The 23,641-nt window shown below is 41.5% G+C and overlaps 1 protein-coding gene across 1 annotated transcript; it reads right to left on the minus strand.

Annotated features, from left to right (window-relative positions):
• Positions 1-209: 209 nt before the first annotated feature.
• MLH1 (mutL homolog 1) lies at positions 210-19,145 on the minus strand. Its single transcript, XM_032182834.1, has 19 exons — positions 18,972-19,145; positions 18,495-18,585; positions 18,263-18,361; positions 17,639-17,712; positions 16,505-16,577; positions 15,518-15,609; positions 14,225-14,267; positions 13,834-13,922; positions 12,335-12,447; positions 11,677-11,770; positions 10,566-10,719; positions 9,480-9,856; positions 8,544-8,692; positions 6,762-6,870; positions 5,903-5,966; positions 5,231-5,395; positions 1,860-1,952; positions 1,390-1,503; positions 210-881 (listed from the first exon to the last, which is right to left on the minus strand). The coding sequence occupies exons 1-19, from the start codon at positions 19,076-19,078 to the stop codon at positions 714-716; spliced, it is 2,268 nt and encodes a 755-aa protein (XP_032038725.1). The 5' UTR covers positions 19,079-19,145; the 3' UTR covers positions 210-713.
• Between the last annotated feature and the right edge of the window lie 4,496 nt (positions 19,146-23,641).

Raw genomic sequence — 23,641 nt, forward strand, 5'->3', positions numbered from 1 at the left:
TTTAGGAGACAAGGTGACTTTAGGTAATAGTTTTGTAAAGCTCTGAACTACAGAAAAAGAGCAGTTTCAACCATAATGCAGGTAAATGGTAGGTAGCTTGTGGATTTGGGGGAAAAAAATTGCTCTTTGAGAAATACTACTGGAAGTAACAAATCTCCCTATGCCTACTCAGGGAACAGGATGCTAGAGTAGTTTGGTGAGCAGAAAGATCAGTGTGCTGTTCATTCTTTATTCACTTTGTGAAACCATCACTCTTCAGTAGTTGTATTTCTAGTGGATTCTGCAGATTAAAGTGGTATTTTGGAGGATTTGACTACGTACAAAACATTGCTAATTTTTTGGCATATGGCAAGAGGCATATCTTTTAGTTTAGTTGGATCTGAAACACAATAGCTCATCCAGTACTAAAAAATTAACCTTAAGTGCATTCCATGTATGTTTGACACTACCAGCCTCCTACTTTAACTCAAGATCACTTAACTTGATTCATCTCTATTATATTCTATTGCTGGATTGTTTAATATTGACACTCAAACCATGAGTGAGGATTTAACTGAAACATTTTAGTCAAAATATTTCTTTATTCTTTGATAAGTTGAAGGAAAATGTTTGCTATCATATTTGTATAATATTAAACACCTTCCTCCCTCAGCTGAGATTTCATCTGTTAAATAAAATAAAACACGTACAAGTCTATACAAATAACTACTTGTTCAGCATCTCTCAAAAACTTTGTACAGGTCAGGCAAGTTAGCAAGCTGCAAGATGTTGCCATCATCTGTGAAGTGTTTAGGAGGTAAAAGGTAAGTCCTAAAAGCTTTGTAAACAACGTGTTCCACAGTCCATTTCCATGGTGGTGAAACAGAATCAGATTCCTCATTCTGAAATACAGAAAAAGTAGAAACAAGCTGAAGCTTTTACTGAAGGAGAGCATTTCAACTTTATCAGAATACAGAGACTAAAATTCCACTAGTGTTAAAGTTAACTGTACAGCATGAACTCTTAGTTCTGAAAAGTCTATTTGAGTCATGCCACTTGCAGAATGAGCTAGCTGAACTGAATGATGAAGCAGGTACTTAAAATCGTCTGCTTATGTTTATATGAATCCCTCTATAGAAAACTATTGCAGCTGAATAAGATAAAAAGACATCCTAAACTCTGAGGCCAAGGCCTGCTGCAATATTAAGCACAGTGCACAGCCTGCCTGCTGTTAAAAGGTTCTGGCAGGAGACACAGTTCAGAAAACTTCAAGCCCCACTCTTTCATTCAGATTCTTGCTGCACTGCTACTTGATTTACTTTGTTGAAAAGAGAGTTGGCATTACAAGTCTATAGTTGAGGGAATTCATGTCTTAACTCTGTTCATTTAAGTAGTTACATACTACAGTACCTGGGAGTGGGTCAGGGTGGCTTCCTCTATTAAATACTGCTTTCTAATGGAGTAAAACAGAGAGAGTTCTTTACTCAGGCTTTCAAAGCACTCCTTTTCCTCATCCCAGTTTACCTGTTTCAAGAAAGAGAAATTATTTAATAGAGCCTGAATAAGCAGCCAGAGACCTAACAAAAATTCCTAAGGTGGAAAAGTCATAATATTTTGACCATTTTTGTGCTGCTAAGGTGGAGGCACTGAACAAAAAGGGGTAGAACTGGAGACATTCAGATCAAAACATTCAATTAACAGATACTAATACAGAGGTGCAGTACAACTACTCAATAACCATAGCAAAAGTGTCTGGAGTATGTAACAGTGCAGTTAATCAACTCTAGGCTCTCCTTTGCAGCTTCTGATAAGGACTTTGATTCATTCCAGTGTTTCTTAAGTGGAAAAAGTCATTTGTGAATGAATTGTTGAATACTTACCTCTGTGGCCAGACGAAGGATAAACATAGGCAGTCCTTCCAAAAGGGGAATATAGGTATCTATCAGAAGTGGCAAGCCAATCAGATTTCCTTCCTGCAAGGCAATACTGCTGCTTCAGTAAGAAAAATAACTGTTCTTTCTTGCAGTTAATGAACCAAAACTGTTACCTGTTGGAGGACTGCTGAGCCTTAAGGGCAGCTGAGGTTAAAAAGTTTTAAAGCCTGCGTTCTGCCTAAGTTCTAGGCAGAACATCAGTGGTGGCATTTAACTTACACTGCCTGAATTTAGACCTTGTACCACAGGGAGACTTCAACTCAGCTTTCTCTTCAACCTCTAATCCCTGACTACACCAGTCCCATTTCTGAGAACTCATGTGAGGTGCCTGAGTTATGGCACCTGCTGAAGCTGTTCTGTTTCGTATGGAATTGGAGTGCCCAAAACAAGAACCATGAAGAGCAAATGTGATCCTGTAGATCGGAGTTGGTTAAGCCACACACCTTCACAGAATCACAGAATTTCTAGGTTGGAAGAGACCTCAAGATCATCGAGTCCAACCTCTGACCTAACGCTAGCAGTCCCCACTAAACCATATCCCTAAGCTCTACATCTAAACGTCTTTTGAAGACTTCCAGGGATGGTGACTCCACCACTTCCCTGGGCAGCCTGTTCCAATGCCTCACAACCCTTTCAGTAAAGAAGTTCTTCCTAACATCTAACCTAAAACTCCCCTGGCGCAACTTAAGCCCATTCCCCCTCGTCCTGTCACCAGGCACATGGGAGAACAGACCAACCCCCACCTCACTACAGCCTCCCTTGAGGTACCTATAGAGAGCGATAAGGTCGCCCCTGAGCCTCCTCTTCTCCAGGCTGAACAAGCCCAGCTCCCTCAGCTGCTGCTTGTAGGACTTGTTCTCCAGACTCCTCACCAGCTTTGTCGCCCTTCTCTGCACCCGCTCAAGCACCTCGATGTCCTTCTTGTAGCGAGGGGCCCAAAACTGAACACAGTACTCGAGGTGCGGCCTCACCAGAGCCAACTACAGGGGTTGATCACCTCCCTAGCCCTGCTGGTCACACTGTTCCTGATACAAGCCAGGATGCCGTTGGCCTTCTTGGCCACCTGAGCACACTGCTGGCTCACATTCAGCTGACTATCCACCATCACTCCCAGGTCCTTCTCTGCCTGGCAGCTCTCTAACCATTCCTCTCCCAGCCTGTAGCTCTGCTTGGGGTTATTGCGCCCCAGGTGCAGGACCCGGCACTTGGCCTTGTTGAACTTCATGCAGTTGACCTCAGCCCATCGGTCCAGCCTATCCAGATCCTCCTGCAGAGCCTTCCTACCCTCAAGCAGATCGACACACGCACCTAACTTGGTGTCATCTGCAAACTTACTGAGGGTGCACTCAATGCCCTCATCCAGATCATCGATGAAGATATTAAAGAGGACCGGCCCCAGCACCGAGCCCTGGGGGACGCCACTAGTGACTGGCCTCCAACTGGACTTGGCTCCATTCACCACGACTCTTTGGGCCCGGCTATCCAGCCAGTTTCTAACCCAACGAAGCGTGTGCCAGTCCAAGCCAAGAGCAGCCAGTTTCTTGAGGAGAATGCTGTGGGAGACGGTGTCAAAAGCCTTGCTGAAGTCAAGGTAGACCACATGCACAGCCTTTCCCTCATCCACCCAGAGCGTCACTTTGTCATAGAAGGAGATCAGGTTCGTCAAGCAGGATCTGCCTTTCATAAACCCATGCTGACTAGGCCTGATCGCCTGCTTGCCCTGCAAGTGCTGCGTGATGACTCTCAGGAGGATCTGCTCCATGAGCTTCCCTGGCATTGAGGTAAAACTGACAGGCCTGTAGTTTCCTGAGTCTGCCCTCCGGCCCTTCTTGTAGATGGGCGTCACATTTGCTAGCCACCAGTCAACTGGGACCTCCCCCGATAGCCAGGACTGTTGATAAATGATGGATAGTGGCTTGGCCAGCTCCTCTGCCAGTTCTCTCAATACCCTTGGGTGGATCCCATCCGGCCCCATCGACTTGTGCACCTCCAAGTGCCGTAGCAGGTCACCAACCAGTTCTTCATGGATAGTGAGGGCCACATCCTGCTCCCCATCCCCTTCCACCAGCTCAGGGTACTGAGTATCCAGAGAACAACCGGTATTGCCGCTAAAGACTGAGGCAAAGAAGGCATTGAGCACCTCTGCCTTTTCCTTGTCTCTTGTAACTAAGTTTCCCCCCGCATCCAGTAAAGGATGGAGATTCTCCTTAGTCCTCCTTTTTGTGTTGATGTATTTATAGAAACGTTTTTTGTTATCTTTAACAGCAGTAGCCAGATTGAGCTCCAGCTGAGCTTTGGCCTTCCTAATTTTGTCCCTGCACAGCCTCGCTACATCCTTAAAGTCCTCCCTAGTGGCCTGCCCACTTTTCCAAAGCTTATAAACCCTCTTTTTTCTCCTAAGATCAAGCCACAATTCTCTGTTGAGCCAGGCTGGTCTTCTTTCCCGCCAGCTCTTTGGGCACATGGGGACAGACCGTTCCTGCGCCATTAAGACTTCCCTCTTGAAGAGCGCCCAGCCTTCCTGGACCCCTCTGCCCTTCAGAACCGCCTCCCAAGGGACTCCACCAACTAGTGTCCTGAGCAGCTCAAAGTCAGCCCTCCGGAAGTCCAATACAGCGGTTTTACTGGTCCCCTTCCTGGCCTCACCAAGAATAGTGAACTCCACCATTTCATGGTCACTCTGCCCAAGACAGCTCCTGACAATCACATCCTCCACCAGTCCTTCTCTGTTTGTGAAGAGAAGGTCTACCAGGGCGCCACCCCTGGTAGGCTCACTAACCAGCTGCGTCAGGAAGCTATCTTCCACGCTCTCCAGAAACCTCCTAGACTGCTTTCTCAAGGCTGTGTTGTGCTTCCAGGATATGTCTGGGAAGTTGAAGTCCCCCACGAGTACAAGAGCTGACGATTTCGCAACTTCTGTCAGCTGCCTGTAGAACTCCTCATCCGTCTCCTCATCCTGGTTCGGCGGTCTATAGCAGACCCCGACCAGGACACTAGCCTTGTTGTCCCTGCCGATCCTAACCCAAAGGGACTTGACCTTGTCATTCCCATCCTCGAGTTCTACAACCTTGCTGGACAGGAGACATACAGACTAGTTAGTGAGGAGATGACTCATTTGATAACTAATTAATTAAGCTTTGCATAGTCCCCCTCTAAAAGCAGCGTAAGTCCTGAGCCTTTTTTTAAATGAAAGGGGTAAACCACCTAAACCTTACTGGAGTTGTCTATCAGTAAGTACAGCAAGCAAACTGTTGTGGTTATCAGTTACCAAACTGTAGCACCATGTAGAACAAAGAGCAATAGTAGCAGTCATATACCTTGTCAATTTCAAGAGAGAAATAGTCTTTCAGCATTTCAGCCTTCTTTTTCAGAAACTCAACTATGTACTCAGCAAGACCTTCTTTTGGGCCATCTTCTTCTGTCCAGCCACTCTCAGGGTCCTCTAAAGCAAGCATTGCAAGCTCATATAAAGGAGCTGCCTCCTAAAAATGGAGGAAACAGAAGTGTTGTTAGTGATTCCACCAGGAAAGGCTGTAGCTTTTTCCTTCACAAACAATCTAACTTCATTATACAGCTTCCAGGATTCAGAGCAGACAGTTCTGCTAATCAAGCAATTAAGCTGATTTCTGCTACAAGTCTCTGCAGCCCACAATCTTGCCAAGTATTGATATTTACAGGATAAGCAATAGCACTCTACGCTTTCTAATAAAGGTAGATTGAGTATTCTAATTTTGTCTAAATGTATCAAGCAATAGCAAAGCCAGGTGAATAGTCAGAAGCAACACTAGCAACAAGCCCCCAGGATCACAAGATACAGCTGTAGCTACAGAATGACTCAAGGTGTTTGCTATTTTGTATTACTGTGACAGCAATGGAGCATCACTCTTACAGGGTACAAAATTGAACCTATAAACATATACATTATCTGAAAGGGCAGCCTCACTTTAGATAAGCATTTTTTATATAAAATAATGTAAAATTATACTTACAGATAGCCTTAAGACTCCAAAGTTTGCAAAGTCATAAATAAGTATCTGGTAGAAGAGTTCTTGGCTAAATTGAAGTTTAAAAAAAAATTAGTTACACAGACATGATCATGCATCTCCAAGGTACCATAATTAAAAGGGGAAAAGTAAAGGTCATCTTTGAAACAATAAATGACCATATCCTTTCATGTTAATAAAGATCTTACTTTTAACTCAACAGTTTAAGATTCATACTCCCTCTCTAGATGTTTATAATTGTTTCTTAGTTTCTGACATCACCAACACTGATGCAGAGCTGTTATGTAACCATGCAGCTGCTATCAGTTTGTTCCCAGATCCCTCATATTTCATGGTCTTTAATCCTTTGCTGTGCTGCAAGAAATACAAAGGAACTTGGAAATTGATACAAGTCCATCTTTAATTTTGTAACAAGTAGGAGAATATCCTTGTGTCTGGCCCAGTAAGATCGCAGGTGAAAAGCTTTATGTTATGATCACATCCTGCAGCTTCTCTTAACCCAAGTGGATCAAGTCACTGACTTGTCTAAAGCCTCTGCTCACTCATCTTTCCACTGTAGGTAACGAGTAGTTGCTGTAGACAAGCATAAAGCAACTAAAATTTATTTCCCTTACTCCAGTCTGTGATCACAGAGTGCAGTGGCTGGCATTTAAGAGCTTCTGCAGCTTTTCACAGGCAGTCCAGACTTGTTTCTACTGTTTCGAAAGGTTGCTTAATCATGAGTCTCATGGCTTTCTGGATAGGCCATAAGAAAAAATTATTTTCTATCATTTCCTTCTTCCTTCTAATTAGCTTGGTAACAGGTAATCACTTGAACTGCCAGCAAGTGTGAGAGGTTCTTTACCTGAGTTTTGTTGTATTGAGAAGATACAGTTTTGTCTGATATTGCACCAGAGCCCACTGAGGGCTGACACAGCCAACAAATGAGTGATCGCGTAGCATTTCCTGAAGACCTGAAACAAGGGGAAAAAAGTAAAAAAGAGGTTAATGTTCTGTGTGCAACTCCGCCCTAATTTAGTCAGTTGAGTGATTTGTGACTAAAGTCTGCCTACTGTTCAGCTACTACTGCACTACAGTTCCTAATATACACATACTACCAATTCTAGTTTATTTTAAAATCTTAAATCGTTCCTTTGTATATGCATATATTCATAATATATTAAAGCACTCATGAGACAGTTTACAAAAATTCACATTTCTAGTTTAACTGTTAAGAAAAATCTCTCAATTTGATTTGAATAACCTGAGTTTCTGAAGTTGTTTCCAGCCACAGGAGACTAGGATAGGAGCGTAGACTTCTTTCAAAGAAAACTGTATAAGCAAAAGAAACTTGCAACAAAATCTCACAGAGATTATCAGACTAGGTTCTGGCAATGCAGTAGATTAGGGCCATAGTCAGTGTCATCTTCCCTCCGTAAGTTTCCAGCCTCTTCTCTCTTATTTGAAAAAAGAAGAGTGCAGAGTCTGGATTCCTTGTTCATTTTATGCACTCTACCAAAAATGTCACTACAGCCCTCAGAAACAACTTCATTATAGGAGCTCTGCACTGCCATCACACCATGTACAAAGCATTACACTAAGCAAATTGCATTGCAATATTGTGTTCTGCTGGAAAAGGTGACAAGAAGAGCATTTCTTACTCTGGTCTCTTGTGTTTCTCACATACGTGAAGATGAGAACCTCAAGCAGCTGCACAAGTTGTGCTGTGTACTTCAGGGGATTTTTGAATATTTCATGGCACAGGAATAGCTACGTGATTTCAGTATTTAAACCGCAACAGCCTAACAGGGAATTACCAGCCTACTGCAGAACTTATTCTATAGCACGGGTACTACTTACTAGAAACCTTGATCTTTAAAAAAAGAAAAAAAAACTTCTAAAGATTTTTAATCAGTTATTTATTTCAGAAGTCTGTTAGTCTAGCCATTTTAGCTGTGGAGCTTCTCCCCAGATTCACAATTCAGTGACAAAAAACCACGAGGTTCCTAACATCTAGACCAACTGAATAATACTGGAATATGACTCAATATGACTCTTAAAGCAACTGAAAGAGCAAAGAAGAAACAACCCTAGGAAGAACTGCAAACATTTCACCTTTTCACCAAAACAAAAGAGTATTTCACCAGCCTTTTTTGAACTCCTCCCATAAGTGGGACAGATCCAAATAAAAATGACTAGCAAAAGCAGTAAATAAGAAAATATGACCATCAGGCCCGTTCCATGAAGTTTTCCTTCTGAATATTTTGTAATCACACAATTAATCAAAATTTTTAATAACTATAAACAATTATTTTTTTGAAAATTACAAAATACCATAGCTTTTCAAGCTGTGCCATAACCAATACCAAAAAAAATCACAAGTTAGAGTTTACAAACTATTTAGAATGAAGCATTTGCCTACTAGCAAGGTATGCTAGTTTTTAATAAGTCTTCCCAGTACGTCTCCTGCTTTTAGTAGCAGACTGTTCAGAGTTTGACACTTGACATTTAACAATTTTGTTTGTCAAAAGCTCAGTTAAAAACATGCCCATAAGCTCACTGTGTTGCTAACTATCTTCCCCTCAGCAGTCCAAGCAGGCATACTTAGTTGGTGAAATAAGCCGAAGAATCAAAGCCACCTGCTTACTTTCATGTGCCCGGCTGCTAATTTCCTCCTGAAGAGTCAACACACTGGTCAAATTGATAATTCTTCTTTTAGGGGTGCAGGCAGCAGTCATCTCCTTTCTGGAAACATCTTTTTCCATCTCTATGTCAGTGTCTTCCCGTGGTCTCTTTCTGCAATACAGAAACAAAAAGGAAGTATATTCTATCCTCCTGTCACTGAAGCAAAACACAAACAGATGGTCTGCTGCATTCACACGTTGTACGTTACAAAAAGGAAATGCACAAAGTTTCCCAAAGCTTCCACTTCCAGTTTTTTTTTTGTTTTGTTTTGTTTTTTTTACTTCCTATGCATGATTTGTTAGAAAAAGATGATTCATAAAGAATTTAAGACTTCAGTATTGGTCACACTGGATGTCTGTTAACCAACAAGCCAATGGGCTCTAAAGGACACATTATAAATGTTGACATTTCTAATGATGCCCCACACATACACTTCTCTGGCCTCTCGTAACAGCTCCCTGCAGGGGCTGTAGAAGATGACAGTGCTTCTATCTTCACCAGGGTAGTGTCTGCAAAATTCAGTGATGTGGTTTCTACCTTTCAGTCATACCACAAAGTGGTGTCCTCCAAACTGAGGAGGACCACTATGATCTTCCTCAAGTAAAGTCAAGGTCATCATTATTTTTATAGGTTCCTGCATTCCAGCATGCACAGAAATCCAGTTAGAAAATTTATCACGAGCTACGTAAGTTACAGTTCACAGATTAAGTTGGATTTCTCATTGAAATACCATGAGGAGTTCTCTAGGTAAAGAGAGAATTTCTAGGAAAAGGTTTCCTTCTTGGAAAAAAAAAAAAAAAAAAAAAAGTCCTAAGGTATCAGAAAACCCTCTAAATTAAAGGCAAAGCCATGAAATAACCAGGTAGGACTGCAAGACCTCAGGAAAGATGAGACTTACCGAGGAAGTGCTTTCTCAGAAGACAAGTGTCTACTCTTACTCAGCTCTTCAGGCATTGCCACATCCTGCTGAACCTCAGCCGCTTCAAGGACATCAGCTATTTCAAGATCACCGACATCTTCCATTTCAGCATCCTGCAGCCTGGCAGGACCCTCTGGAGGTGCTGCATTAATAACCCCCACGGTCACTTCAGCAGGGCCTGTGCTTAGGGGATTGTTCATGTGCTGAAGGAAAGCATCCAGTTTCTGCTCTCGGGAATCAGTGCGGACCATCTGGTGTGCGTAGATTTTATCACTGCTTCCTTTTGTGGCTGCAGAAGGGTTTGCTGCTGATTTTACCACCTCACAGGAAGAACACTCAGCCCCTGGAAGCAATGTCTTCATTCAAACATGGGGAAGCAGACATCAACAATAGGTAAGTAAAAGCAGAGACCAACCATGCTCCTCACAGTGCCTTACTGCTCAAAGGTAAGTTCCAAACCCCACAGACACCATGTCAGTTGCTTAAACAGGCCACCAGCTTTGCAGTGGTTTTCTGCATAATATGAGTGTCACCATCTTGGCAATTACTGAAATCATTAGTTTGTATTTGAGACAAGTTTTAAAAACATTTAAAAATCACAAGGAAAACTTTTTAGAAGGTTACACTTAGCATACTATGCTATATGTAAAAAGCAATTAGGGAAGATTTTTCCCGCTATTTTTCTGGTTAGGTTAAACCCAAAATGTCATCAAATACACAGAATAAACAATTTCCTCACACATCTTTCTCATAAAAAAGGGCAGAATAAGAAGTTTAGTGCATGTGAAGGGTAATATACTTGTAAAAATCAAGAAGATTGAACAGATACTTGACAGAAAGTTATTTAAAATATTTCCATGCCCTTCTCCAGTAAGTTTACTGCCTCATTATTAACACTGGTATATTAAAGAAATCCATCCCTGGAACAGAGCAAAGATCTCACGCTACCAGCGTAACAGTGATGACTATCCATCACTGCCTAGCTTGTACTCCTGAAGAAGGTAAACACATCCACTACTGTTAAAAGAGCGCAGAGCTGTGGTTACTTGAAACATGTATTCTCACCTGAGTGAAGTACATCCTTGAGGAATTAGAGCCCAGTAACTTGCTCTCTATGTGCTGCTGCACACGCTCTAGAATGCTGTCTTCATGAAGGAAGTGGACCTCATGTTTTGTAGGGTGCACATTCACATCTACATTCTTGGAAGCTATTTCCAGGCTGGAAAAGATTTTAAAGGTAGTTAACCTAAAATCTTCCATGGATGGCAGAGAGCACACATTGGTTCAGTATAAAGACTGTCAGACTTGGGGCAAATTACCACAAGCAAAGAAGCTAATAATAGTCCCAAAACCTACTAAAGTTACACTACAGTCAAAATTTGTTTGGTATATTAAAAGAATAATTACTCTGAAGAACCCTACTCTGAACTCAAAGTCAGCTTGCACATGCAAACTTAAATCAACGTCTCCACTGCACTACTAAAAACCGTTTCTGGAAATAGCTTTTACTCACAGTGTCTCATGAGTTACTTGTTGATGCCCTGTCATTATCAATGACCCCAAACACTGCAATGCAAGAACTTTATTCCTAGAAAGCACCGGATATCATTAAGTTTCACTGGTGAATGACAAGATTTAGTTGCTTACCATTTAGTTGACTAGCTCTTAAATATTTCATACTCTCCAATTTTTAAGAGAGCAGTCTGGTTTTACCTATTTTTTGTAAATAATTACTTCCAGTAAGCAGCATGTAATTCACTTTTTTGTTACACTAATATACCAAGAAGAACAGTATCTATTAAAGAGAGAGATACAAATATAATTCCTAGCAAGAAAAAAATATGAATGGCATTTGGAAAATTATCTGAGTGGTCTTAAATGCACTGCTGTATTCCTAGCATAACTCATTTTCCTAAGCAAAGAGCATAATGTCAAAGGACTTAAGCTTAGTTAAGTTCACTGCTTATGAAAATTAAAGCCTGTCTTTAATTGTTTGTGCTGACTTTTTTTGGTAACATTGAAGATGCATGGTGAATTACCTCCTGTCTAGCAATAACCTACCTCAGTACAATACTTAGCACTACCATCGGGAACACAAATGACCTTCTAAACCTACTCACCCTAGCTCCATCCTGTAAGATAGTACCAAAAGGCTACTTTTTCCCCATTACTTTACCTTAAGTACAGGAATGGATGCGTACTTTTTGGCAGGTAAGCAGCATACACAGTCTCTATGGCTTTCCGCAAAGCTGTTGACTCTACCAGTCGATCTGAAAGAGAACAAAATGCTGTTTTCTGTTTTCCAAAAATGCTAGTGAATAACTAAACCTTCAGAGCAATATCTTTATGCTTTATATCTTTAAAAGGCACACATTTTATCCCTCTTTTTCCCTAGACCTCTCCAAGAGAAATACAGGTTTAGGCAGTATCATCTTAGTATTTGCTTTATAATTAGAAGTATTTTTCACAAATATGAAAATAACCAGACTACCCTTTCAGTATTTCATACAGTCAATGTTCACTGCATCCTGAGCTCATGTTGCTACAGAAGGAAGAGACCACTCTGTGTTACTGCGCAAGATACCCTCATTACCTCGGTATTTCACAGCCTTCAATATAGACCCAGTCTTACCTGCTCTCCAGTACTTACAGAGCAAAACTTGACCCACATTACACATAGAAAAACACCTTAAAATCTACAGTTACCTGTAATATTTATTCTTCAACATTTTCAAGAATTTTTATACTCAAAAGATTTTTGCAATTCTTCAGAAAATTTTGTTCTGATTAGTACATAAGAAGCAATATGATTGTAAAACTTTTTTTAAACTTACGGTTTATGAAGAGTAAAAATACAGATTTCTTCACAGAATAATTTGCATTTGTGATGTAGCCTTTCATTTTAAAGGCCAGATTTGCATCTTCACAGCCCACTTCTATCAATTCCCTATTGACAGTTTGACAGAAACACACACAAAGTTTCTCCTGTTAATGCAAGTTTCAAAGGGTACTCACAAGTAGCAGCACTGTCCTATGTTCTATTTATGCCACAGTTACAGCAAGCTACAGTATGATTTGAGGGCTCCAACATTCTTTGCTGAGACACAAAATTATTTAACCACAAAAAAATAATGAAGTGCCAACTGCATTTTCTTTCTTTCTTTCACTGGTTTCTTTCTGCACCCTCGTATCTCTCCCTAAGAGAATGTAAAACAGTAATCCAGTATGATTGGAGCCTGTAAAACTACCTTGAGTACCTTTTTAACACCTATCACAATATCATAGCCATGTATTGGCACAGCATTAACAATTTTCATAACAGATTTTATACTTTTCATGGTACGTTAGTTCGGGAAATCCAATCACATTTCAGTAGCTTCTAGCAGCATATTGTGTGAGCTGCTGAAGCTCATGTTAAGAAAGGCTTATGAGCTTTTTATTTCCCATTCAGACACTCTGTATACACAAGTGCCAATTTAATGCATGTAAACACAATCTGAAATTGGGTAAAATAGGTTTCACTTGAAAAAGTAAGATCAAAACATGTCAAAATTGGCAACTTATTCAGAACTGTACAAAGAAAAAACTGTATCAAACAAGCATTTGGAAGTAGACAAAAAACGCATGGCAGAGAAATACTGTCTATCTTATTACTAAGCAGCCTCTCTAGTGTGCTGTGTTTCCATGTATTACAAGTTAAATTCCTTAAATGTGAATTATGATTTTAGTAACCAAATCAAACTGACACCTCGGTATTCATGGGAAGACCTCAGAGAAACTCATTCTACATGTCTGTGCTATGAGTTCTTCTCAGCTGAAGATTTAATAAAGAGAATTTTTCCTGAAGTGGCAGATAAATTTTGAGTAGATGCCCAGTTTTGTTTCCAACTTCTGACTGCTTTACTTAGCATCAACTGATACAGCTTTTGTCAAAACGTTAAACCTTAAGATTTTAGAAAAAAAGTGAGAAGACAGAAATGTATCAAAGAGACTGCAGTATGAAGAGGTAAGATTTTCATGGTGTAGCAAGAAGATAGGAACTCATAAATAACAGAAGTACAGTCTGCTTTTTTAGATTAGCACACAAAATTACAACTAGGTTGTTCCCTTTCAGCACACTGAAGGAGTAACTTTACAGCTTCCCTATTTCCTTTGATATACTTTTTAAAAAAAAAGTCACTGTCCGCAGTACAAAGGAGAGCTTTTTATTACTGCAGTCACACTTTCTTGTAATTCACCTTGAAGGCAGAAGTTTGCACAGCCTGTGTTCTTTACAAGAGAAGGCGGGAGGAGATTTGCTAGAAAGTCAAAACAGAACTCAACACCAACATACCTGCTAACAGCATTTCCAAAGATGGACCTAATGTTGTCCACTGTTGAGGCATTTGTTAAAGTTCTAACATCCGACACGGTATCACCTTGCTAATAGATCAGAAATAAGTATCAATCAGTTCACGGTTCTGTTTGAATAGAATAGCAATAACAATTCTAACAAAAAGGTACAATGTAATTATCATGTTTTCTATTATTTCCTTATTAATGTTCAGAAAAGTAACATGTTAAATGGCACAGGATTGCAGGATTTGTTAGCCTCATACCTATACAGGCTAATACTCCATCTTTGAAAGTGAAGAATGTATGCAGCTCTGTACAAAAGTTCTGTTGCTTAAAAAAAACTTGACCAGGTGTATATATGGTGAAGGTAAGGGCTTTTTTTCACATACCTTTTTAACTGAAAAGCTGATACCTGAGTTATGGATGGCGTACCTGAAAAACAGGTAAGCATAAGACTGTGGTATGTGAAAAAGAATAAAATGTCACTACATGAATGCTGAAAAGCAGCTAGTAACATGGGCAAACAAAGAAGTATTTCCTGCTATCCAGTAATGTGATTTGAGCCAAAATAAGCTTTGTAGACTTAACAGCTATAAAAACTGTTCTGTTTAACCCACCTGTAGTCATTTAAAAAAAAAAAAAAAAAAAAAACATGATAAACTTAGATTATTTCTCAAAAAAAAAAAAAAGTTGAAAAACAACCCAGACCTAATCCAGCTTTTATTGACTGTCTTGCTTAGTTCAGTTTCATTACATAGGTTTAACTAGAAGAACAGCAAAGCTCACTCAATATAGCAGAATTAACTCTAAATTCATACAGAGAAAGATCTGAGAAGTGGCTGGCCCGTCTGACCTCCCCTACCTGGAAAGTTCAGCTGCATGTGAGTCCAAGGTTTGATACACTACAGCTGCATAACCTTGGCTTAAGCTTCTAGAGAAATCATTAAGTCATGAGAAAGAACCTTGCAAGATGAAAACGGTAAAAACACAGAGGTTAGATTGCTGTAACCAGGACAGCTAGTAACTTCAGATCAGCCCATTCCAGAGTACTGGCACCTGATGCTTTACCTCCTGGCTGAAGTCTTCCTGGGCAGTAAAGATACTCTAAGTAGCTCATTCAGGGAGCACGCTAGCACTTCTGCTACTCCTTGCTATCTTTTGTATTTCTCACTGGAAATGCAAAGCTTTTTTTTTTTTTTGTTAAATTGACTGAATTCTACTTGCAAAGCTTCTACATATGGCAAAAGATAAAAAAAAAAAAAGGGACCTAGTAAGGGAATGTTATATCTAGTAGCATTTTTTTTTTCTGTTATTTAAAAAAAAAAAATTGCCATTCAGCCTTTTCTTTTTCAGCCAAATCTCAATACTCTTACACGTTTTTTACATTGATTCTTTTCATCCCAAGTTCATTGAGAGTTCACTCGTTTCAGTCTATCATCAACTGTTTGCTGGGATTCTTGGTAATAAGAGGCATGGAGTGAATATGCTATTCTTCCTGTTTTTTTCTTTATCTAAGTGGACTGTTAACTGTTATCCAACACCATACGCTTAAAAAAAAAAAAAGTGGAAAAACAACAACAACAAAAAATACCATACATGCATATGCCAATACCTCTGAAAACAAGCAAGCAAAACAGTGCTCTCCACATCACTAGAAACTGGAGTTTCTTATTTCAGTTTACCTGCCAACAACTTCTAGTATTTTCGCATACTCTTCACTTGGATTTTTTAAAGCTTTCCTCCGTGTATTTACATTGTAAAAGAGATCTTCAACCTACAGAGAAGATGATAACAATTAAAAACCATTGAAGAAGTCTCCTCTCACTATATAATTAAGATAATTTTCAAATATATACTACAAAATTTTCTGAGAACATTTAAGTTTCTGAAGAATCTGCATTTGACTTTTTTCCTTACCTGCTTAGGTTTACCTAACAAGTTTAAACTCTAGAGAAATACATAGCTTTATTTTAGTACATTCTTTTTTTGTTTATTTATTTTTTTTTTAAAAAAAAACACTACCACCTTTACAAGTATTCACTTTTCAGTGAAAATTATATTCCTTCTATTGCTGATAACAACGGATTCCCTGATTAGATTGTTATCATGAACCACAAATAAACTTGAAAACAGCTGTTGCAATCAGGGCTATTAATGTTATTAAAACAGCAACTTAAGTTGTTAATTTTCACTATTTATTGAAACAGCGTGCAAGTTATTTTTCTTTTCTGTAGTGAGAAAAGCAGAATTTTGAAGTTTACTCTTTATGTTATCCTGTATAAAAATGCAAACGTAAATCTACAGCTGATTCACACGCTAAGCCTGCAGGGCACGTATTCCCACTGCAAGACAAGCACACACCTGCAGACCCTTTGGCAGGGCTGGCTTCTACCTCCCACCCTAAACCTTGCAACACACATTGCTCTTTCTATTTTGAGCTCCCTGCTTTTCTGTATCACAGCCGTCTGTCTCATTCTGATCACATGCTAACATCTGCAGTCACATCATCTCACCACAAGACCAACTGAAGATCTGCCTGCCTGTCTCTCCCCAACTTTCCACTTTTGTGCAATATGCCCCACTTCTTCCCTTGCAATGCAACACATACCAATAAGTGGTACAAACATAAAGACCAGGGAACAGCAGGATAACATACAAAAAAACCTTACCATGATCTGTGTCCCTTGGTTTCCAGCACAGGGTTTTGGAGGGGCTTTAATTTTTCCATCACTGTAAGAAGCTCTAGGCAGAAAAGAAAAACAAGTTGCCAGGATTGGGTGGAAGACGACAGAAACCCCATCATCATCACACTTCTCCCAGCAAAGAACTTGGATTGCTGTGAATTGGCTGCAGCTTCTCCCTTTCTGCTAGCAGAAAACTGACTGTATTGACCTCAGAGCCCATCAGGGCTGCAGGAGAGTGGGAGTTAACAGCAGAGAATGTGTAGTAGATAACAGAATAAGTATTTTGAGATTGTACTACTCAAGCTGTTCCTGTAATTGTAGGATTATTATATTGTAATAGTAGGATAATTGTAGCTTTCTTTAATAACTAGACCTGCATTAATAATAATTCTTCCACTAGACTTCACACTTCAGTTATACTAATAATAAATTATTGACTTTATACATGTGTTTCCTTTTGGGCCAATAACAGGATTTTGACCATAAAAGATTTCTGACCCATTTAGCTCTTTCTGAAATTCTGCATCTGCGTGACTTCCTAAGAACACACTTCTTTTGACCTCTTACATACCCTACATAATTAATAAAAGAAAGACCATCATCATACAGTCTTTTGAAAAAAAAAAAGTCAAGATGTAAACATTTTTCCTTCTTTTTCATAAAAATAGCTGAGACACCAATAAGCTTATTTTTGCTTATGTTTAGAGCTAAGTCTTCAGAAGGATATTCAAAACCCTTTTTGGATAGCATTGTGAAACAAAATGTTTCTGTGTTCAGAGACCTATGAAATTTGCAAAACTTGCAGGCTGTGTACACACATTTTATCCTGAAATGTGAAAGATGAAAGTTAACCCTACACTGCCTGCTGAAGTAGAATTCCTTTTAAAACTTCCCCCACGCACGTTTAAATTATATTGTTTAGGTAAAGCCTACCTTTACAGTCTGCAATAAAAATCATTCAAACTATGTTTTTTTATATTCTGGGCCCTGTTTGGAACTGTCCTAGAAACAAAGCATTCAGTGTCCCCATTCCCACCAATAAGAGCACTGAAAAGAACATGAAACACATCTGTTTGTTATTATCTACAGCAGAAATTACCTGGATCATAACTAGCATACCTGTATGCACACTTTGCATCAGCTGTTTTAGTTGTTACCGTAACATGGGCAACATGACTGATGCTAGCCAATGCCTAGAGAAAGAAAAAGCATCTTTGTAAACCTTGCTCTAGATGTCACTGATAGCTGAAAAAGCATACAAGCTCCAAAGAGCACCACAAAATTCTCATATACCACCTGCAAATAATTAATAAAAGCCCCCGTAAAAAAGTCACTGGGGTCAGTAAAGCCTTTATGACTTTCAGTACCTATAAAACCAGACTTTATCCAGAACTTTCTTTTGGCTTTAAGTACTGCATTTAGCAAAAAGTCTGTCATCATTGATTTACCATCCAGTCAAACTTCCATTGCCTTTCACCTATACGTTCCTGAAGCAACGCTTGAAAAGACAGGTATTGTTTTACTTAAATAACCTCTTACTCCAGAAAGCAAAAAGAATATACACCTCTCACTAGGAATCCATATATTCTTAAAAGACACATAAATATATTTTAAACTACATTCAGAAGGCAGATTCTCAGATATCAGCATAGAGTTTTGTGAATGAGCAATTATGTGAACTCTGCACTACAGAAAGGCACCAATAAACAATGAACAATTTCTAAACCTTGCTGAAGAGCTTACCTCACCCCTGAAACCGTATGTAGAAATACTAGACAAGTCTTCAAATTTTTGTAGTTTACTCGTAGTAAATCTCTCACATACAACGTTGAGATCTTCTTTCTATGTAACAGGGATAAGAAAATAATAACAGCTACTTTCTGTTCCCACTCTTTTCAAGATCAGAAACACTTATAGATTTACGTAAATGTTAAGAGGTTATACAAGACATCAGCACAGAGCTGTTGGTACTCACTCTGATACCACAGCCGTTATCTTGGACTTGGATGAGCTTCAGACCACCTTCTTTAACTACTACCTGGATACTCGTAGATTTAGCATCCAAGCTGTGGAAAGCGAGAAAGCACAGCATAGAACAGCCATTCTAGAGAATAAATAGCTATACGAAAGTGGAATTTTAAATTGTCCTTATATCTGATGTTTCTACTCTGGTTTTCGGACACATTGGAACTTCTGTTCCAAACAGGCGCTTACCGCCTTCTTCCTTTTTCTTCCAGCAGCCATATAAACGATTCTAACGCACTATTCACAGCTCAAACATGGTTTCACAAAGCCCAGAGAGCCAGGAGGGTGTCCAACCCCGGAACGACCCCTTCTCCCCCCGCTCAGCTGCTGCCCTCCACACGCCCGGCTCCCTCGGCTCGCCTCAGCGCCCGGGCTGCAGCCCGAACCCGGAGAGTCCGCCCCTTCCGAGATACCGCAAGCGCCTCACCAGTTCTCTATCATCTCCTTGATGGCATTCGCTGGCCTCTGGATGACCTCGCCGGCCGCGATGCGGTTCACCACATCTTCATCCAGCCGCCGGATCACGCCGGCCATCTCCGCCGCGACAGGAGCGGGGCCCGGCCCGCCGCGAGGGGGGATTCGAGAAAATGGCGGCCGCCTCAAGGGCTTGGGACGTTGGAGGGAAACAGCCGCCCCCACGCCCGTTCGCGCCAAGCGGCGGCGCGCCCCGCAATTGGATGAGGCAAGTGTCCATCACTCGGCCGCCCTCCCGCCCCGCGCGGCGATTAGCGGAGGGCTGGGGGACGGCCTCATGGTGGCGGGGAGGGGAGGCCGTCCTCACCTGTCTTCGTGTCTGGGATCATCGTTAATTGTAACGTGCTAACAGCGATGTGTAAAACAGTTTTCACTTTACAGAAAGAAAAAAAATAAATAAATAAAACATCCAGAGGAGTAAACTGAGACCAGTCCCCCCTGCTCCTGACACCTGGCAATATGGTTGGCATAACCAACACCATTTCATCACAGAATCATCTAGGTTGGAAGAGACCTCCAAGATCACACAGTCCAATCTCTGACCTAACACTAACCAGTCCTCCACTAAACTATATCACTGAGCTCTACATCTAAATGTCTTTTAAAGACCTCCATGGATGGTGATTCCACCACATCCCTGGGCAGCCCGTTCCAATGCCTAACAACCCTCTCAGTAAAGAAGTTCTTCCTAACATCCAACCTAAACCTCCCCTGGTGCAACTTAAGCCCATTCCCCCTCATCCTGTCACCAGGCACGTGGGAGAATAGACCAACCCCCACCTCACTACAGCCTCCTCTAAGGTACCTGTAGAGAGCAATAAGGTCACCCCTGAGCCTCCTTTTCTCCAGGCTGAACAAGCCCAGCTCCCTCTGCTGCTCCTCATAGGACTTGTTCTCCAGACTCCTCACCAGCTTCGTCGCCCTTCTCTGGACTCACTCGAGCACCTCGCTGTCCTTCTTGTAGCAAGGGGCCCAAAACAGAACACAGTACTCAAGGTGTGGCCTCACCAGAGCCGACTACAGGGGGACAATCACTTCCCTAGCCCTGCTGGCCACACTGTTTCTTATGCAAGCCAGGATGCTGTTGGCCTTCTTGGCCACCTGAGCACACTGCTGGCTCATATTCAGCCGACTATCAACCAATACTCCCAGGTCCTTCTCTGCCAGGCAGCTTTCTAACCACTCATCTCCCAACCTGTAGCTCTGCTTGGGGTTGTTGTGCCCCAGGTGCAGGACCCGGCACTTGGCCTTGTTGAACTTCATACAGTTAAATTCATGAAGCATGCAGCTGCTATCTGCCGGCAGGCTGATCACAAGTCACCCCTTCCACCTCTCTGCATGATTTTTGGAAGCACATGTGCCCACCAGCACTGTGAAAGCCCTGGGCATGGAGTCTCTAAGATATGGTGACACCCGTTACAAAGCAAGGGAGCAAAGCAGCATTTGAGATACCACCCGTCAAACCCAGCAGCTATCAGTAGGACTTAGGTCAGAATTGCTGCTGGGCAGCAAAACCTTTGACCCCCATGGCCAGGGGCACTGCCAACATCATCTTGTTTCGTCTGAGGATTGAGTAACTCATGTAATTTTACATGTATTCTGAATTTAGATCATGATTATTAAGAATTTGACCTAACTGGCAGAGTGTCTAGGTGATCAAAAATCTTACATAATAAAAAAGCCATGATGACTGCTAAAAATCTATCTAATAATGTAGGTCTAATTATAACCACAACTAAGTGGCGTCCACATTCTACTCAGTATCCCTAAAGAACCTGCTTTAATTCTTTTAGTCCCCATAGCACAGGTGATGGTACACCATCACAGGTGTCACTTCAAACAAGGGGTTTTACAAGGTACCACATGCCTTGGCCAAAGGCATGAAGAAGACACAGTTTCTGCAAGAAACATGTGAAGCATGAAGCAAAGCCATTTTTTCTGGGTGTTGAGGGTTAAGAGTGTGAAACATGGACTGGCTGTCTCTTGCTGTAAGGTGTCTTGCCTTGCAAGGAGGCCAGTAGTCCTGGGAATGGCATGGAAATATCTGGAGAGAGTCAACAGACTCCAAGATTGAATTTGAGCCAGATTCAGAAAGCAGGGAGGTGGTAGAAGCCCAGCCCCTCGCAGAAATGCAGGAGCAGCAGCAGCTGGCAGGCAGAGGGGTGCATATCACACGCACCTGTATTCCAAAAGAATACAAGGAAACAGATGTGGAATGATCTTGTGCGTCAGTGTCCCACAATCAGATGGGATCACAACATCAGAACTGTTTCGCCAATGGCAAAAGTTAGTACCTATGCAAAATAATAATAATAATAATAATAATAATAATAATAATAATAATAATAATAATAATAATTCCCCTCCACCCCATCTCAAGGCAAGGCACTACTTGGCAAGTGCCAAAACAGCAGAAAGGAAGGTCTGGTGGTTCCTCCCAAATTATCTACACTGTAGTCTCTTACCACAAGGAGGACCAACACCTCTGTGTTCCTTCAACTATAAAGTGTCAGTCTGGAGGGATTTTACCTGTGTTAGCTCTGGTGGATAATACTGGAGCTGAAGTTACTGTATTACATAGAGATTAATGGTAAAGAAGCCGCACCACAGAGCACAGAAATTCCCGCCCTCCTCCCCTCAGCCCCCAAGCTAAGGTTACTTTAACAGAAGGAAATACCACCCCATTTTCCACAATGGTGTTAATTGCAACAGTTGAAGAATATATTTTGGGTATTGATGTGTTAGCAGGATGAATTGTTGAAACAGTAAACGGTCACTTTTGCTCCGGGACATCGCAAGCGGGATTTACTATTCAGTCTGTAACTGCTTTGTGTGAATTCCCAAAGTGGGATCCAGTTGTGCTGCCAGCACCTGCCAAGATAGCGACTGTAAAAGTTCAGGCACTTCGACAAGTAGAAATTGTTAAAGAAACCGTGAATGCTTTTAGGAGAAGTTAGATTGTAGAGAGCTGACCAAAGTCACACCCCCACTTGTAGTTACAGTACCAGACATGGTTGCTCTCAGAAAAAATTACCAAAAATTCACAGCCCTGGAAGATGATGCTCTGGTTCCAGGAATTATGTTATAGCAAACAGATGTACAGGCATCTAGTCACTGGGCCTTGAATAGCATATGGATTACATTGGCCCCCAACCATCAAGGAACACACTTTAGTGGACACAATGTCCTAGATGGGGCTCAATGGCTAGGTAGAGATTGGATATTCCAATTTACCTACCATCCCCAAGCTGATGGGTTGATTGAAAGAATGAATGGGATACTGAGGCACGGCATGGGTCAGGTTGGAGGATGGAAGCAGTTACCTCTGCATGGACCATAAGGCCAACGTTGTCATCCAGGGCAGTGCCTGACAGCAACTGTTGTGAAGAGACCTGCCTGTTTTTGGTGGTACAAACTGGAGTTTCAAGTTGAGCCACAGCTCTCCTTGGTCTCTCAGAAACCAGGAAGCAACAGGCAGTCCCTGGGCAGCATTCTTCTTACTGGCCCCATTGAGCGGCATCTCTACAGGACAGAGATTTCCCTTGCAGTAGGACACTCATCGATACTGGGAGCCCGGGAGGGAACAACAATACTAGCATTGCTCAAGTTTGCTGCTTGCCACACATCTGTGTGCAAGCTCTAGCTTAGTTTCTTTCTTTCCAGAGACAGGACCTTTCCTGAATTTTCCAAGTTTTCCTTCTTTCCAGAGACAGGACCACAGGTGCTGTGGTTTTCTAGCTTCCCAATGCAAGCTCTAGCCCAATTAGCATTCCCTTCTTTCTGGAGACAGGGCCACAGGTGCACAGCAAAGGGCCACAGGTGCACAGCAAATACACTTCCAAAACTACTTATGCTTTCAAACAGCATTATCGAATTGTGGTGCGGTAAGAATTTCAAAGCCCTTGACTTTGCGCAGGTTAGGAATGGTGCAGCGTGTGTGAGCCTTGTTCTCGCCAGGCTTGGGCTCAATGTGCATTCTGCTGGTTTTGCGGACAGCCCAGCTGGGCCACCCCACAAGGAAAGAACAAACTGCTGTGTACAAGGGACCCCTGAGTTGTGTTTCACCAGCTAGCCCAAAACGGCGAAGGCAAGTTCTTCTGTGCTGAGCTGCTCCTGAGGCACATGGCTCAGCAGAATCAGGTGTTTGGCGATAATCGGTCATTTTAGTTCACCTAGTTTATCTCCCACTAAAGCATGTGAGTAACGGAGGACCAGCAGTGGGGTAGGCTAATCCCACAATTCCGTATGTTTCTTTTTTGATGTGGTTTTTAATGTGTTTTACCTTTAAAGAGCAAAGGGTTACTATGGGTCAGCCTAGAATCTTCCTTCAGCTCTTTTCCTCATTCTTGCTTTCATCCCTTATCTCCTTTGCTTTTGCTAGTTCGAGGCTACCAGTCTTCTTGTTTTCTTCAGCTCAGGAAGGAACTCAGATGTGCATCCAAAGATGCTGCTAGACAACCAGGGAGCACAGCAGGTCAGGAAAACAACCTGTTGCACTTCAGATGGCTCTCACCTCCAGGACACACCAAGAGGCACTTGGAGGGCCATAGTACAAGGGAGAAGTTACTCACAGATCATTTTGTTATCTCAGTGTCTTTAGAACTGCAAAAGTAAACAATGATT

This window comes from Aythya fuligula, chromosome 2 (genome assembly GCF_009819795.1).
Source record: "Aythya fuligula isolate bAytFul2 chromosome 2, bAytFul2.pri, whole genome shotgun sequence".
Lineage (NCBI taxonomy): Eukaryota > Metazoa > Chordata > Aves > Anseriformes > Anatidae > Aythya > Aythya fuligula.

What these genes read in the sequence shown, in the direction of transcription:
- MLH1 (XM_032182834.1), bottom strand. Translation starts at nt 19,078, where the DNA reads ATGGCCGGCGTGATCCGGCGGCTGGATGAAGATGTGGTGAACCGCATC. An exon ending in ATTTTTACTCTTCATAAACC is followed by an intron (nt 11,771 to 12,334) that starts GTAAGTTTAAAA and finishes GTTCTCTTTCAG; the next exon opens with ATCGACTGGTAGAGTCAACA. An exon ending in TTGGAGTCTTAAGGCTATCT is followed by an intron (nt 5,396 to 5,902) that starts GTAAGTATAATT and finishes CTCCATTTTTAG; the next exon opens with GAGGCAGCTCCTTTATATGA.